Raw genomic sequence first — 14,244 nt, forward strand, 5'->3', positions numbered from 1 at the left:
CAGCCCCAGCCAGAGACTAAGTCCCAGAGAGCCGATTCAGGTCCCTGTTCGGGCGCCAATTGTTGCTGCCAGGAAAGGGAAAGTCAAAGTTCCGCGCAGGGAGGCAAGCGGCCGACTCAGTGTGAGAGATACAGCAAGCTCTAACTTTATTGTCCGACAGGCTCTTTTTTATACAATACCGGACAGGCATATAACTATCAATCATTTATAATTGGCTAAGCTCTAAAGATAGCATTCAGGTACTCTTCCTGCTTGCAGTTACAGCTGTGAGGATTATCTCTTACTTTCTCAGGCTTGGCTGCATTCCTAGCTGTTTGTCTCAAACTTGTCTCACCCTCAAGGACCACTTACCCCTGCCATCTGCCAAGCTGAATTACTCCCTATCTATATATAAGTTACTATCTCCAGAGCCTTGCTTGTACACAGCATTCCCAGGTGCGTTCCCAGGACTGTGTCCGTGCGTTCCCAGGGGACTGTGTCCTTGCTCTTTTTAGCCTTCCCCAGGTACGTTCCCAGGATTATGTCCCGCTCTCTTAGCCATTCTCCAACAGATTTTTCCTGGGAGCAAAATATGGCTCAGAACACAAAATGTCAAACTTTGTATTGTGTAAAATCTGTCACTAACAGCACAGAATAGCTATCAAATAATTAGTGGAAAGCTTGTAAGCACAGACATCTTTTATGAACACGTATCTCTTGAAGAGGTCTCTTCACTTTCAATGTTGGTGTGCAAGTGAAAAATTAATTCCAGAAGGTAAAATTAAAAAACACTGCAGTAGCATTTTAAGCACAAATCCATAATACATTTCACTGAGTTACACAGATTTCATCTGTTGATATTTTACTAGGAATTTTACAAAACCATTCTACTTGTCAATTTCCTTCAATGACAGAAACAAGCTTATGAAGTTCTTATCTGTTTGTATATTTGGGGTCTTATCAATAGGATCAACCACATCAAGGTTTAAGGACTTGTTTACCTTATGAGTAATTGACTGTTTTGTTTAGTGAATCTTAACTTCCCCTACTTTCCCTTGGGCTTCATGTGCTTGCTGAATGTTGCATCCTATCAGCTGGGGACAGCCAGTTGTGTCTGTTTTTAGCAGCGAGAAGTTAAGCAGTGTACACAAGGAAAGACACCACAGCTGTTGATCAAGGATATAATGTGAGTGAATAAACATCTCCCACTGACTTGTTGGCCTTGTTTGAAAAGTTACTTGTTATTTCCATTTTCTCAGTGTTTGCAGAAGAAAGGTACAGGTTTGCTAATTAAAGGCTTGCAAAGCTCAGGTTGGAGTTTTCAATCTGCAGCCCTAACAAAACTATTAATTTAACATGTTTCTCAGGAAGCCTCAGGTTCTTCCTATCGCACTTAAACATCTTAAACTACACCACACAATCTGTTCCTCATGTCTTGCATTGATATTTCTGTCAAGGTTATCATTATTACCTGCAAGGCTGAGCTCTAATTATTAAAATGTCCAATGCTGAACAGGTCTCGTAGCTAGTACATACACATTCCAACTTAACAACCTCATCACAGCACCCATTGTGTTAATTACTGCAAGGTCACAAACCCTTCTCTGGATCAAAAGTGAACAGACTATAGAATCCAACTTGACCGATCGAATTCCAAGTGGCAAAATTTCTCATTAACTGGACATTGTAAGGACCAAGTTTATTTCTGTTTCTATTTTTGTTTGTTATGATTTTAATATAGTTAAGTAGTAAAAATTTAGGCAATTGCCATCACAGTGATAATTTTCTTTCACAGGCAGATGGGTGGCACAAATGATAAGGACCATTGGAAAAGATGCAGCATCTTTAAAGGTACAACCAATATACAAACTATAATATACTGGTGCAATACTATGGAATGCCAAAAGCCATTTTTTGGCAACTCCAACAACAACAAAAGAAACAGTGTTTGAAGGGTGGGAGCAATACTTAAAAGAGCTCTACAGGATGGATGTGTCATGTGTGGTTCATGTTTTAGAGGTCTGTGTATTAAAATTGGTCTTGGGGGAAAAAAAGTGAAAAAAACCCAAACCCACAACTCCATGGTATGGAAATATATGAAAGTATATTGTGGGCCTTCTATTAAGTATGCTGTATGCACAGTCATATAATGGATCTTTTCCAAGATCACAAAGGCAGGAAACATAGAAAAAATAAATTTCCCCAAAAGCTTGCAGCTAATGAGTGTAATTTTAAAAACTTGTTCCTTTACATCTAAGTGTCATAGCACAAAACTATGTAAACCAAACTGAATTGTGTAACATTTTCAAACATTGATGCTAATTTCAAAGTAGTATTTATGATGCATTGTATCCAACACAGTAACTCACAAATTAATGCAGTTTCAGAAATGGGAAACTGTTCTTCCACCATGAAAAGCAAGTGGTTCCTGGAAGCCTTTTAGTCTCAAAGTTAGTATGAAGTTCATCTCTTCTGAGAAAGTCTAGCACTTTAAATGTTAAGTGAATTTGCAGGGTTTTTTTCTCTTTGGATAGCATTTTGAAGCTTATTAAACTGTAAATATTAACTGCAATTTATATACTGTTTACCTAGTTGCAAGTTCTGTCTTTTCATTTACATGAATGAAAAGTAACTGAAGAGATGGCTGGCTCTATTTTCCATTAACATATTAAGGAATATGGCAAAGGCAGTTATTCATAGGAAAGGAACACGTGGTACAGGGTTGGTTAGAAATTGTAACAAAAATGTATGGCAAGCCTTTATATACAATTTAAAATTTGAAAGTGAAGTGAAAGTTTACATTCAACATTATCCTGTTGATAAAAGCTGTAATCCTGCAACAGCAGGAAGCACTGAGTGGATAGCATCAACTAATCAAATCCATAGATCTATTTAATTTTCACTCCCTGCCTATTTATTCATATAACAGCAATTTTCACTTTTTCCAACTCTTCCATCAATTCCAAAACAATTTTTGTAATGACAGGCATTCCTCCCTCATTTCACATTTGTGATCAGAGCTAGGCATTGCTTACATTTAGTCTTAATGACAGATTTCTGGTGAGCATTACATCTCCTCATCTCAAGTCCCCAGTTACATAATATTCCTTCCACTTAGAGGCTCCTGCTGTTACATTGGGAGTCTCTGCCTTGGCTCAGTAACTGCTGCTTTCCAACACCATCAAAATAAAACAATTTGCTTTTTTTTTCAGTTCCTGTTTGAAATGTTATCAGCACACAGTTAAACAGTAGTGGTCTTACACTTCATGCATTGAACACTTGTCCTGGTATGTTGGTATAAGACATCTTGCTGCAACAGGAGCAAGGTATTTGATGCAAGGTGAGGGGGGATCAGCCCAGGAGACACTGCATTCTCACGGACCAGATTAGAGTTACCATCTACTGAGACTAGAAGAAAGCTTCTGTTAATTCAAGTTTGCTATTCATGGTCAAATTACAAAGCAAGCTACCTGAAATAGTCAGAGATTCAAGGAGAAAGAAAGCCTTAAATTTTTGCAGCCTACACCAGAACACCAGCCAGGCTCTGAGACTGCATATTAAACCTCAGCCTTTGAGGAGTTTTGTCATAACATCATTAGAAGAGCTTATCAGCAGATTCAAGAGATAGCTGCAGCCCAGCAAGCAGAGTGAACTGAGCCTGCCTGAAGTCAATTTTGCTTCTGCAGCAGGAACTGCAGGAGGAAGAGAGAGATGAATGCTTGTCACATCTATATCTCACATTATGCTTAACAAATACAATTCTCTGCATTGTTTTGGGCACTACTGTTTTCCAAAGCCTGAGAATAGCTCACAGCCTTCTCCAAAATGACATGTTCTTAACTACTGTTTTGCTAACAAAGCATATTTTTGGCCACAGCTCTTCCCAGGGCATACACAGTATAGAACACAGAATGAGCACAGCCTCTCAGGATTATGGGGCAACAACAGAACAGTTACATGGTAAGACAGGAAGATGAATTTGGAACAGGTTGCATTATGGAGTACTATGGATAAAAAGAGAATTTTAACAGTATATGGCTTTGAAGTAAATTATTTTGTATGTAAAATACACATTAAACAAATATACTGGCAAAGGTTTTGAGATTATTTTATTTTTTCAAAATTGTTTATACAGCACTGAATATTCTGGTTACTTTATGACCTAAAATAATCCCTATACACATATAGGTGTGGCATACTGTACTGTAAACTAGTACAGGTTGCCCCACATTATTTTCAAAAGAACTGTTACAGCTTTTCCCCAGGGATACTACAATCTTTACTTAAAGCAGCTCTTGGTTGATGTTTTATCATGCTGTCATTACCTTGTCTTCTATTAACCCACCACTATTAATTTCTTAATACTATGTTGACTTTAGATTGCAGGTTTTTATATCAGGAGACAATATAGCAGATTCAGTGGCTGCGAAGACCTGTGTATTTTGGGAATCTGTGAAGGGGCATTCAGATCACTAAGCACTAAAATACAAACCAGACAAAGAATTGTTATTTGGTCTGTTAATTTTTTTCAAACGTTGTAAATATAGAGCAGTGTAACAAACAGTTCCATTTAAGTGGTACATCCAACAGCAGCGGGTGACTAACAAGCTCCCAGAGAAGTTGCAGAGCTTGTCTATTCCAGATAGGGTTGTGATCAAATAACTGTGAACCTATTATTTCATCCTGTGTAGAAGGGATCTTGTTAAATTTCTTTTCCTGTTTGGACAGGAAAACATCTAGCTGACAGTATCTCCGATTTTATTTAAATCATTTCTTATCAAAGTAATCTTCCAGAAGCACAATTGATCTTCCAAAAGGCAGCAGCTTTATAAGTTTATTGTCCTTATACTATCCAAGACTTCATCATGGAACCAGGTTTCAGTAAACATACCAGAGTCTTGCAAAGCCTCAAAGAGACGCTTATAGTCTTCTGGATATAAGTCACGCATTGTAGCATTTTTTGGAATTTCTAGTGCTTTCAGTAATTTGCCAGTACTGTCCAAGCTCCATGAACTGAAACAAACAAACAAAATCATAATGGAGCATTTCTTTCTGTGAAAAATTAAAAAGCAAGAAACAGAATCTGAAGGCCTATTTCACTCTTTCATAGCTTCTAGAAGTAGTTAACCTCTTCCTAGAAGTTATTTTCAATCCACAATGCAAACATGAAGAAACTTCTGCTAGTAAGACATATAAATACCAAAAAAAAGTCCCTGACAGACACAAACAATACCAAACCACGTAAGCCTCCTCATTACAGGGTGGGTGCCTTCCCTCCCTCATCCATCCCAACTGCCTAAGTCAGTAACAGGCGTTACAGCATAAGAAGAGGTTATTCTTCAACACCTGGGAAATTAAAGCCAAGGTAGTCCTCAAGAAGATGACTCAGTATAGCATGAATTAGTGACTTACACCTCCAAGGTATTTTCTTCTATATATAGATGTATCCACTCTTCCCCCATCTACATCATTGCTATGAAAACTAGACCTTTATAAATGTGCACACACATTATCTATTTCCCGGACAGGAAAAGGGTGTATAAATACACACAAGATGCACATCAGAAGCCTGCAACTTCCCGGCCAAAGGATCCAGTGGAGATGAGGTGTAACACTGAGCTTCAAGAAGAAATCCATTAAGGCTCTTTGCACTTGTCTTTGCTAAGGGAGTTACTGGAATTTAGCATCTTTTCTTTTTTTCCCCTTTCTGGAAATTAACTTTCTGAAGCTACTATCAGCAAATGAGAAGTATATTCATTACTTTCATTAGTAAGCAGAAGTCAATGCTTTCCAGACTGCAAACACTTTCTGTTTCTCGGAAATGGAAATCTACTGATCATAAAGCAAAGTGAATAGCTCCAGTGTAACACCAGAAACAATACTTAGACTTGCATAATTGGTAAATAACTCTAAACCCTAACTTTTTAATTAGATAACAGCCAATAACCTTCAGCTCTTTTCATTACTGTGACTTTGATGTCTGCTGTTATGAACTGAAACTCTTTTTCAGCTTTTAATTTCTATACCTGCAAAACTCTTAGTGGCTTTATTATTATGCCTGTAAAGTAAGTGAATACTTCCTGCAGATACATTACCTCATCTCCATTGGAGGTACAGAGAACTACTGCATATATGCATTCCAACTACTTGTCAACCTTCCTGTCAAATCTCAAGTTTTTATTATCTGTGAATACAGGCTAGGAACAGCCCCCAAAATACTGCACTGTGGAACAGTATCGTGGGTTTCACAAATGAAATCTTCTATTCTACATGCCAGTGATTAATTTTTTTAAAAACCTGCATTTCATATGCAAATAAATATTGCTTTGAGAACATATTTTAATATTTTTCTATATTTCTATGAAGAAAAAGTATAAAAACTGTAATTCTTTCTTACTTACTTTAATCTATCACTAAGTCTAGACTTAGGTCTAGCAAGACACTGTTTTACCAGGAAAACAAAGGTAGATGCATTTGTTGGCTTCAAGACTCCTGTAAACAGATTTTGCTGTGGAGTCAGTTGTACCAAGCATAAATGGTCATTTGGCAGCCACTGCAAGAAAAACAAAACAAGTCACTGAAAAGTAATTTTTAAGACAGCATCTCTCTTTAGCTAAGAGTTTCATCTTCGCCACCAGTAACATTTCTTATTAGAAGTCTTAACAAGATGATTTCACTGGACGATGAGGCTTCAAAGTTTTGTTCTAAAAAGAAGATGCTTTACCTCCTCCACCCCCACAACAGGAAAGGAAATAGGAAAGAGACATACTACCACTTGGGGATTTTTTTTTTATTTTAAGACTGAACGTTCTTATTTTAAATAGACTTAATGTGAGTTTTCAAAATATTACATGGCCTATACTATGCAAGGTATCAAATCACTTCAAATACTTGCCTTTTGTATATAAAGGTGGAATTATTCCGGTGTAACACTAAGATAACATTGGAACTTTAGGATTTAATGAAACTGGGACGGAGCAGAGTCTTCACTGAAATAAATATACTTCTGTATTGGCAGCAAATATCATCCAAAAGATCTCACTGCTGTACTTCTCCTAAAGCTGTCACCAATACATCTTGCATAATCCACCTGACATGCCTCTCTATGTGGCTTTTCAGCAACACACTTAAGTTATTTACTTATAGTCACTGATATCGTACAGAAACATTACAAATGACACTCAGTATAGTACCATAGCAGTTTTCTGGGGAGGGTAAAACCAAATATTAAGTAAACATGCCTTTTTATTATCAGATTAATTAGGGATTTTCTTGTTATACAAAGGAACATCATTACTTCTCTAAAAGAGAAAATAAAACTTTACACAAGATATTTCTGCACTTCTCAAATTTAAGCTTTTCACAATTAAGTAGCACATGAATCTGTAATGGACATGCGAATAACTATTTTAATCAAAACCAGCAGCATACTGGTTGTGTTATTAACTGTGCTAACACTTGTTTTTTCAAGCAGGTAGGTGTGACCCCGTCAGTAACTTTTTTTGAAAAATACTTTACCTGTTCAGATTCCTTTATGCCGTTTATTCACCATAGTTTTTCTACCATAAAGATACTAGTTTATTTCAGTTTCTAAGCTAATAGCAATTCTGCACTCCACTTTTAATGAATCTACACACTGCCTGTAAATTTAAAAATGCATCTGTAAAAGCTCTTCTAAAGTTATTGTAACCTTTAATTAAAAGTGATTTAGCTGCATCCCCCAAAGAAGTGCACACAACAACCTTACCATGCTTTTTGGTACCGCTAGTGCTCCATTTTTCAAATTAGTTGCAAATGATGACCAAGGTTCCTATGAGAGGAAGCAAACATATTACAGAATTAAAGTGCACCGTTGGAATAGAATATACTATTGCAGTCAGAAAGGACCTATGACGATCGTCTACTGCAACTACCTGAGCAATTCAGTACTGACCAAATTAAAGCTTCTTATTAAGGGCATCAACCACCTCCCTAGGAAGCTTGTTCCAGTGTTTTACCACTCTCAGTAAAGAAATGGTTCCTAATGCCCAGTCTAAACCTCCCCTGGCACAGCTCTGAACCGTTCCCATGTGTCCTACTACTGGTTACCAGGGAGAAGAGAGCAGCATCAAGCTCTCCCCATCCTCTCCCCAGGAAGCTGTAGAGAGCAATGAGGTAACCCCTCAGCCTCCTTTGCTTCGAACTAGACAAGGCCAAGGTCCTCAGCTGCTCCTCATATGACATTTCTTCCAGCCCTTTCACCAGCTTTGTTGACCTCCTCTGGATGCATTCAGGGTCCTTCACAACTTTCTTAAGTTCTGGGGCCCAGAACTGCCCACAGCATGTAGACTATGCCTGATGCTTGCATAATTCTTCAAACGCCTGTAGCAGTACCCAGTAGAATCTTCTCCATAATTTTTCCAGGTATCAAGGTTAGATTAAGAGGTCTGTAGTTCCCTGGGTCTTCCCTCACAGCTTTCTTGTAGGTTGGAATAACACTGACCACCTCCCAGCCAGCTGGGACCTCCCCAGACTCTCAAGACCTTTGCTAGCTGACTGAGAGAGGTACATACATAACTTCCTCTAGCTCTTTCAGTACTCTGGGATGAATTCCATGAGGGCCCATGGACTTGTGAACGAACATTTAGCTGATACAGCCAGTCCCTTACAATTTCACTGACCACTGGCCTGTATCAAGAATAGTGTGGCCAGCAGGACTAGGGAAGTGATCATCCCCCTGTACTAGGCATTGGTGAGGCCACACCTCGAGTGCTATTGCTCAGTTTTGGGCCCCTCACTTTAAAAAGGACACTGAGGTGCTGGAGTGAGTCTAGCCAAGAGCAATGAAGCTCATAAAAGGTCTGGAAAACACGTCGTATGAGGAACATCTGAGGGAGTTGGATGCGTTTAGCCTTGAGAAGAGGTGGCTCAGGGGTGACCTCACTGCTCTCTACAACTACCCGAAAGGGGGTTGTAGAGAGGTGGGGGATGATCTCTTCTGCTATGTCTGCGGTGAGAAGGCTAGACAGAATGGTCATAAGATGAGATAGGGGAGGTGCAGATTAGATATTAGGAAAAAAGTTTTCACTATTTGGATAGTCAGGCACTGGAACAGGTTGTCCAGGGAGGTAGTGGAGTCACCATCCCTGAAGTGTTTAAGAGGCATCTGGATCTGGCACTGGAGGATATGGTTTAGGGGTTACAGCAGAGTGGCTTGATGATCTTAGAGGTCTCCTCCAACCTCAATGATTCTAAATGGAAAGTGACTGTTCCCACACTCATGGTCCTTTGGCTCAGGGGATCGGGCAGCCCACGGTCTATCAATATTATTAAAGACTGAGACAAAAACCACATTGAATGCCTCCACTTTGTCTTCATCCCTGTCAGATGACCATCTTCAACAAGTATCATTCTTCAACTCCCTAATATTTACCTTAATACACACCCTGTGGTGTAAGGTATTTGGAAGATAGTGAAAGTTAATTATAGATTATCAAAACATTTCAGCTATGAAGGTAGGTCCCTAGAAGAACAGAGCACAAAGATAAATCTGAAAAGCATAAAGTGAAAGTTGATGGCCACGTGCTCATGTGGAGGTGGGGGAAACAACATTTAAAAAAACCTTTTAAAACTAAATTGTCTAGCAGGAAAAGCAGGTCTGTTTGGAATACAAAGGCACCAAGACTCAAAAAAACCCCTTTCTACTGAACACGGCTGAAGAAGTCCAAAGCATATATGATGGCAAAATGCAGAGGACATAACAAAGAGCAGACTATGGCCACTTGGAAAAGCAGACTTCTAGTCTCACACAACCCTTAGCAAGACAGAAAAGACCTATCTGTTGTGTAAACATCTCTTTCTTATCTACCAGCTTCTGAGAATAAGTGTTTTTGAGTACAGTGGCTTGCAGTGAAAATACTGACATCATAGTTAATGACAATGCTGCTTAAATGGAAGAGTTTTACACAAAACATTACTGGCTTAGGCTCTTACATCCAAAAGTTGTCAACAGTTCTCCAGCTAATTTGAACACCAAATTGCCTTTCACTTCTAAACCACTATAAACCCTTCTCTAAAAAACGTGTCCATAGCATTAGGCTATGTCAGCTGCTGCAAAAAACTTACCTTGTGCAGTAGCTGAATTTCACATCCTATTTGCCAAAGTACAGAAAGTGCTTGATAAGCCTTCGTGTCCGCAGGCTTTGCTGTTAAAGCCTAATAAAATGGTAAAAAAAAGAGCAGTTTGGTTGCAAAAACTGTTTCTTTATCTAAGCAAAATCCTCACATATATATGTATGTTATATAAATATAACAAGCAGGAAAAAATTCAATTAAGTCTAAAACTCCACGGTAAAGTTAAATTAGGCCTCAAATCCATACTTTGTGCTATTTTAGTACATCTTGCCAGAACACATGACTAGAAGACATTATGTCAGTCTAAGTACTTCTTCACAGCAGTTATTTGGATAGCTGAACTGTGTATGAATCTCCAGCATATACTTTCTGGTCCCTTTTAAGGCAGAGAATTTTCACACAGAAGAGAAACAGGGATCATATTTTTTATAAAAACCATAACTTTGGCAGAGTTATCAGTTTGCACTGATGAGGTAATACTCCCAAGAAGACACACTAGCAGAGTAAGCCAAATATCAGGTGACCTCAAGGAACATTAAGCAACTTGCAGAGTCATCATCCTGATCAATATTACAGACCAAACAACTCTGAGGACAACGAAAAAAAAAAAAAACCAAACTTGTGATTATTCTCAAACAGGGCAAAGAAAGAAGTAAATTGTAGCAGGGAGAGTTAACTTCTCATAATTGATTTACACAAACTTGTCATAAGATCAACAGAAAAGAACAACCCAAAACAAGCAATAAAAAAGAACCAACGGTGCCCACTAAAAAAAAGGATCAAATAACTTTTACTTAGGTACATAACTCTCATTTAACAGGGTTCAAAATAAAACTTTAAAACTTAATAAAAAAACCCCGAACACATCACTGCCTTAAATGAATAGGCTGCCCTGTATACACTCAAAAATCCAACCATTACAAACATACCATTCAAGTGGCTATTTCAGCAGTGTCCTGCCTGTCATTTCACAGAGGAATATACTTAGGACTTGCAATTTTTTTCATTAAGGTGTTAGACACAACACAGGTTGTGTAAGCACATCTGGAAGTCTTTGTCTACTTCAAATAATTGAAGGTCTGTGGCTCTGTATGAACCTTCCTGTTTCATGAAAAAATAAAAACATATCCTTGAACTATAAGTACAGTTCTAGAGCTTTGGAACAGTGTAAATTAGGAATATGTAACTTAGAAAGCTGCTCTGCACCTTAGCACAGTACAGAACCTTAATAAAAAGGTGTGTAAATCATATTTTGCCTCAGTTCTTTTCAGTAGTGCCTACAAAAGCAGCTCAAGAAGACAACTGCATCTCAGTGAGAATGGTATTTAGTAACTCTGGTTCCTCTTCCCTTCTATTTTGAATTCAGTCTTCATTGACTATTACCTCCAACTACTAAACAATTTTGTGGCAAAAGCACGCTACAGGATTTAGGCACTTCACAATTTATAATGGAAAGCATTCTTCACTTTTGTAAGATTTGTGGTTACGTGGTAACAGAATGTTTCTGGACAGCGCTACTACTGCATAAAGGGAACAAGTAGGAAACAGACAAGACTTAAAACTTCTGGCAGAAAAAAAATCACTAGCAAAAACATTAACTATACAATAGAAATGGTTTTGTGTTCTGTGAACCACTACATATTCTTTAATACCTGTAAAATATCTTGCACATACCGTGTACTCTTTTTCACTCATGAAGAGGTTGAGTTCTATTCTTCCGTATCTGTATATGGAATTGCATTCATACAGGGCGAAAAGAAGCCTCCAAAGTCTGTTTCTTTCCCCTCTTTGTGGTAAGATTCCAAAAATTCTCAGAGGCACATCTATTTCAACAGTGTGTAAAAGTGTCTTTAAAATGCTGCAATGTGTACTAGACAAACTCATTAAGTCTAATGTCTAAACTACAAACAATTAAGAGAAGAAAGTCGGTCAGCTCATGTTGTTCAAGACTGAATACAATTCAAGCCTTAGCCAAAGCTAGGCCCAGTTTGCATTAGACTAAAGCTTTAATAGACAAGAAAACACTTGATATCTCATAATGCCACATGCATTGTTTTTTTAAGCTATCAGGAATCCATGTAGAGCTGAAATGTAGAAAATCGTATCCATTAATCCCGCGTGTATATTAAACAGAACATATACCTCAAGCAAATCCCAAAGATTTTCCCAAACTGCCTATGAACCCTTCAAATGTGTGTGTTCCGATGCATATACCTGCGCTCCAAGGAACTGCTGCTATACCCATGGTTTCAAAAAGTGTCTCAGAAGTCATAGCAGGTGGTTTCAGTACTCCAGTCACCAAAGGATCCAATCTGAAGAAGTCACCATAAATCACCTTTAACTGTCCATCCAGGCTGTTCTCTAGGGACTAAATAAAATTACTTTCAGTTGAAGAGATCTAGACACAGTAACTGGTCTTGCAAAACACCCAACCCAAACAAAAATGTTCAAGCACTACCTAAAATTGTTACCCAGTCAACAAGAGTCAAATCTCAGAGCTGATGAAAAGAATAGCTTCCTCCATTGTGCAGGGCATTTTGACAGATTTTGTGCTGTCCAACTGGAGCTTTACAACACATTGTTAAATTAGTAAGATGTTCTGCGATGTCCTTTTTTTTAAAAAAAAAAACAACACTAATCTATACTCGACTAATCAAACCACTTCATTTAATGATTTACAACCAGAATTCTTCACACATGCAGAGATAATGTCTTTTCTATGCATTTTAAGTCAGGTGAGAGTTGGCGGTTCCAAACCAGCACTGTGACACAATCCTTCCAGTGCAACGTCTGCAGCTCTGTGTCTGACCCCCTTTGAATCCATGCAAAGCCCAGGTGAGCAGGAGGACAACAAGTGTCTTACTATGTAAGTTGTCAACTGCAGGACAATAGATTAAATCACACTGTAAGATAATCAGAATAACTAACACTTCTTAAAACTACACACAGACCTCTTTCTTGCTTAAATATACACAACTGCAATGACTCTATTAGTTTCAAATTTATGCAAGAAACTATTCATAAAAAGACTATGTATGAACTTGAATTCCTACATACACAAAATGTTGACTCAATCCGTTAAAAAATATTCTGAATGTGCAATGTACAATACCAAACAATACTTACTGTTATTAAGCATTATTTCAGATGTCACAAGTAACAATCCCTACCTAATCCCTTTTTGATACAACAGTTATTATAATATTGTAAGTTAATTTCTTATTTTCCCTTCAACTAAGGGAATTTTAAGTAACTTTTAATTAAGTTTTAGAAATGTGCAACCAAATCAAAAGTACCTGTAAGCCTGGAAGAAAAGTTGTGTTATTTTCCAGAGCTACCACTTTAAAACCTGCATTGAGCAGAGTTCGAGTCATGACTCCAGGACCTGAAGGGAGGAAATTAAATAATAACAGAATTAAATAATAACAGAACCAAAAGTGCATTTTTATTTCTAAGTGATTTCCTTTAGTGATTTTCTCAACGTAACACTTGGGACATACTGCCTCCAGAAGGAGATAGCTTGTGTTTGTTTAAACACACTTCAAAACTTGAGTCAGAGAAAGGATTTACAGAGAGCTTGCCTGAGACTGCTCACTGAATTACTCTGAGCACAGCGTTACAATTAGGAACATCAGAGGTAACGTTTCAGGTATTTCTGCCAACTGAAATATTCTTTGAGACCTTAGCCATATTATCTCTACAGATAAAACAGACTCTGAAGAAATGTAAAAAAGACCAAGGCTATTTAAGTAGCTGCAAAGGGCCAGCTGTAGCTCGTAGTCTTGAGCGTGCATTTATAGGCAGTGAGGTTAGCCTACAAAACCACAATATCATCTGATTAAAACCTTTACCTCTACTTACTTTATGGCAGAGTTTTAACGCCAGTGACTTAAGCCTCGTCACTAAGCACGGACTGAGCGCTCACTCGCTGCCCCCCAAGCTCTGTTTTTGAAGGGTCTCGACACCCAGTGGCTAACACCAGCCCCAGGAGCCCTCCAGCCCCGGCATGGATTCCTTCCCGTGCAGCGCCGGAACGCAACGAAACCACCACCCCCGCCCGAGCCCCGGGAGAGACACGGCCCGTCCCCTCCATCAGCACCACCACGGCCCCGGGAGCGCAGCGCCAGCGGCGCGGGCTCGCACTGACCCCGC

At 38.6% G+C, this 14,244-nt stretch overlaps 1 protein-coding gene across 1 annotated transcript; it reads right to left on the reverse strand.

Annotated features, from left to right (window-relative positions):
- Positions 1-4,805: 4,805 nt before the first annotated feature.
- TFB2M (transcription factor B2, mitochondrial) lies at positions 4,806-14,185 on the reverse strand. Its single transcript, XM_009084087.1, has 8 exons — positions 13,996-14,185; positions 13,389-13,477; positions 12,307-12,460; positions 11,767-11,915; positions 10,084-10,173; positions 7,727-7,789; positions 6,381-6,532; positions 4,806-4,992 (listed from the first exon to the last, which is right to left on the reverse strand). Exons 1-8 carry the CDS (start codon positions 14,183-14,185, stop codon positions 4,806-4,808), a joined length of 1,074 nt encoding a protein of 357 aa, XP_009082335.1.
- Between the last annotated feature and the right edge of the window lie 59 nt (positions 14,186-14,244).

This window comes from Acanthisitta chloris, unplaced genomic scaffold (genome assembly GCF_000695815.1).
Source record: "Acanthisitta chloris isolate BGI_N310 unplaced genomic scaffold, ASM69581v1 scaffold27521, whole genome shotgun sequence".
Classification (NCBI taxonomy): Eukaryota; Metazoa; Chordata; class Aves; order Passeriformes; family Acanthisittidae; genus Acanthisitta; species Acanthisitta chloris.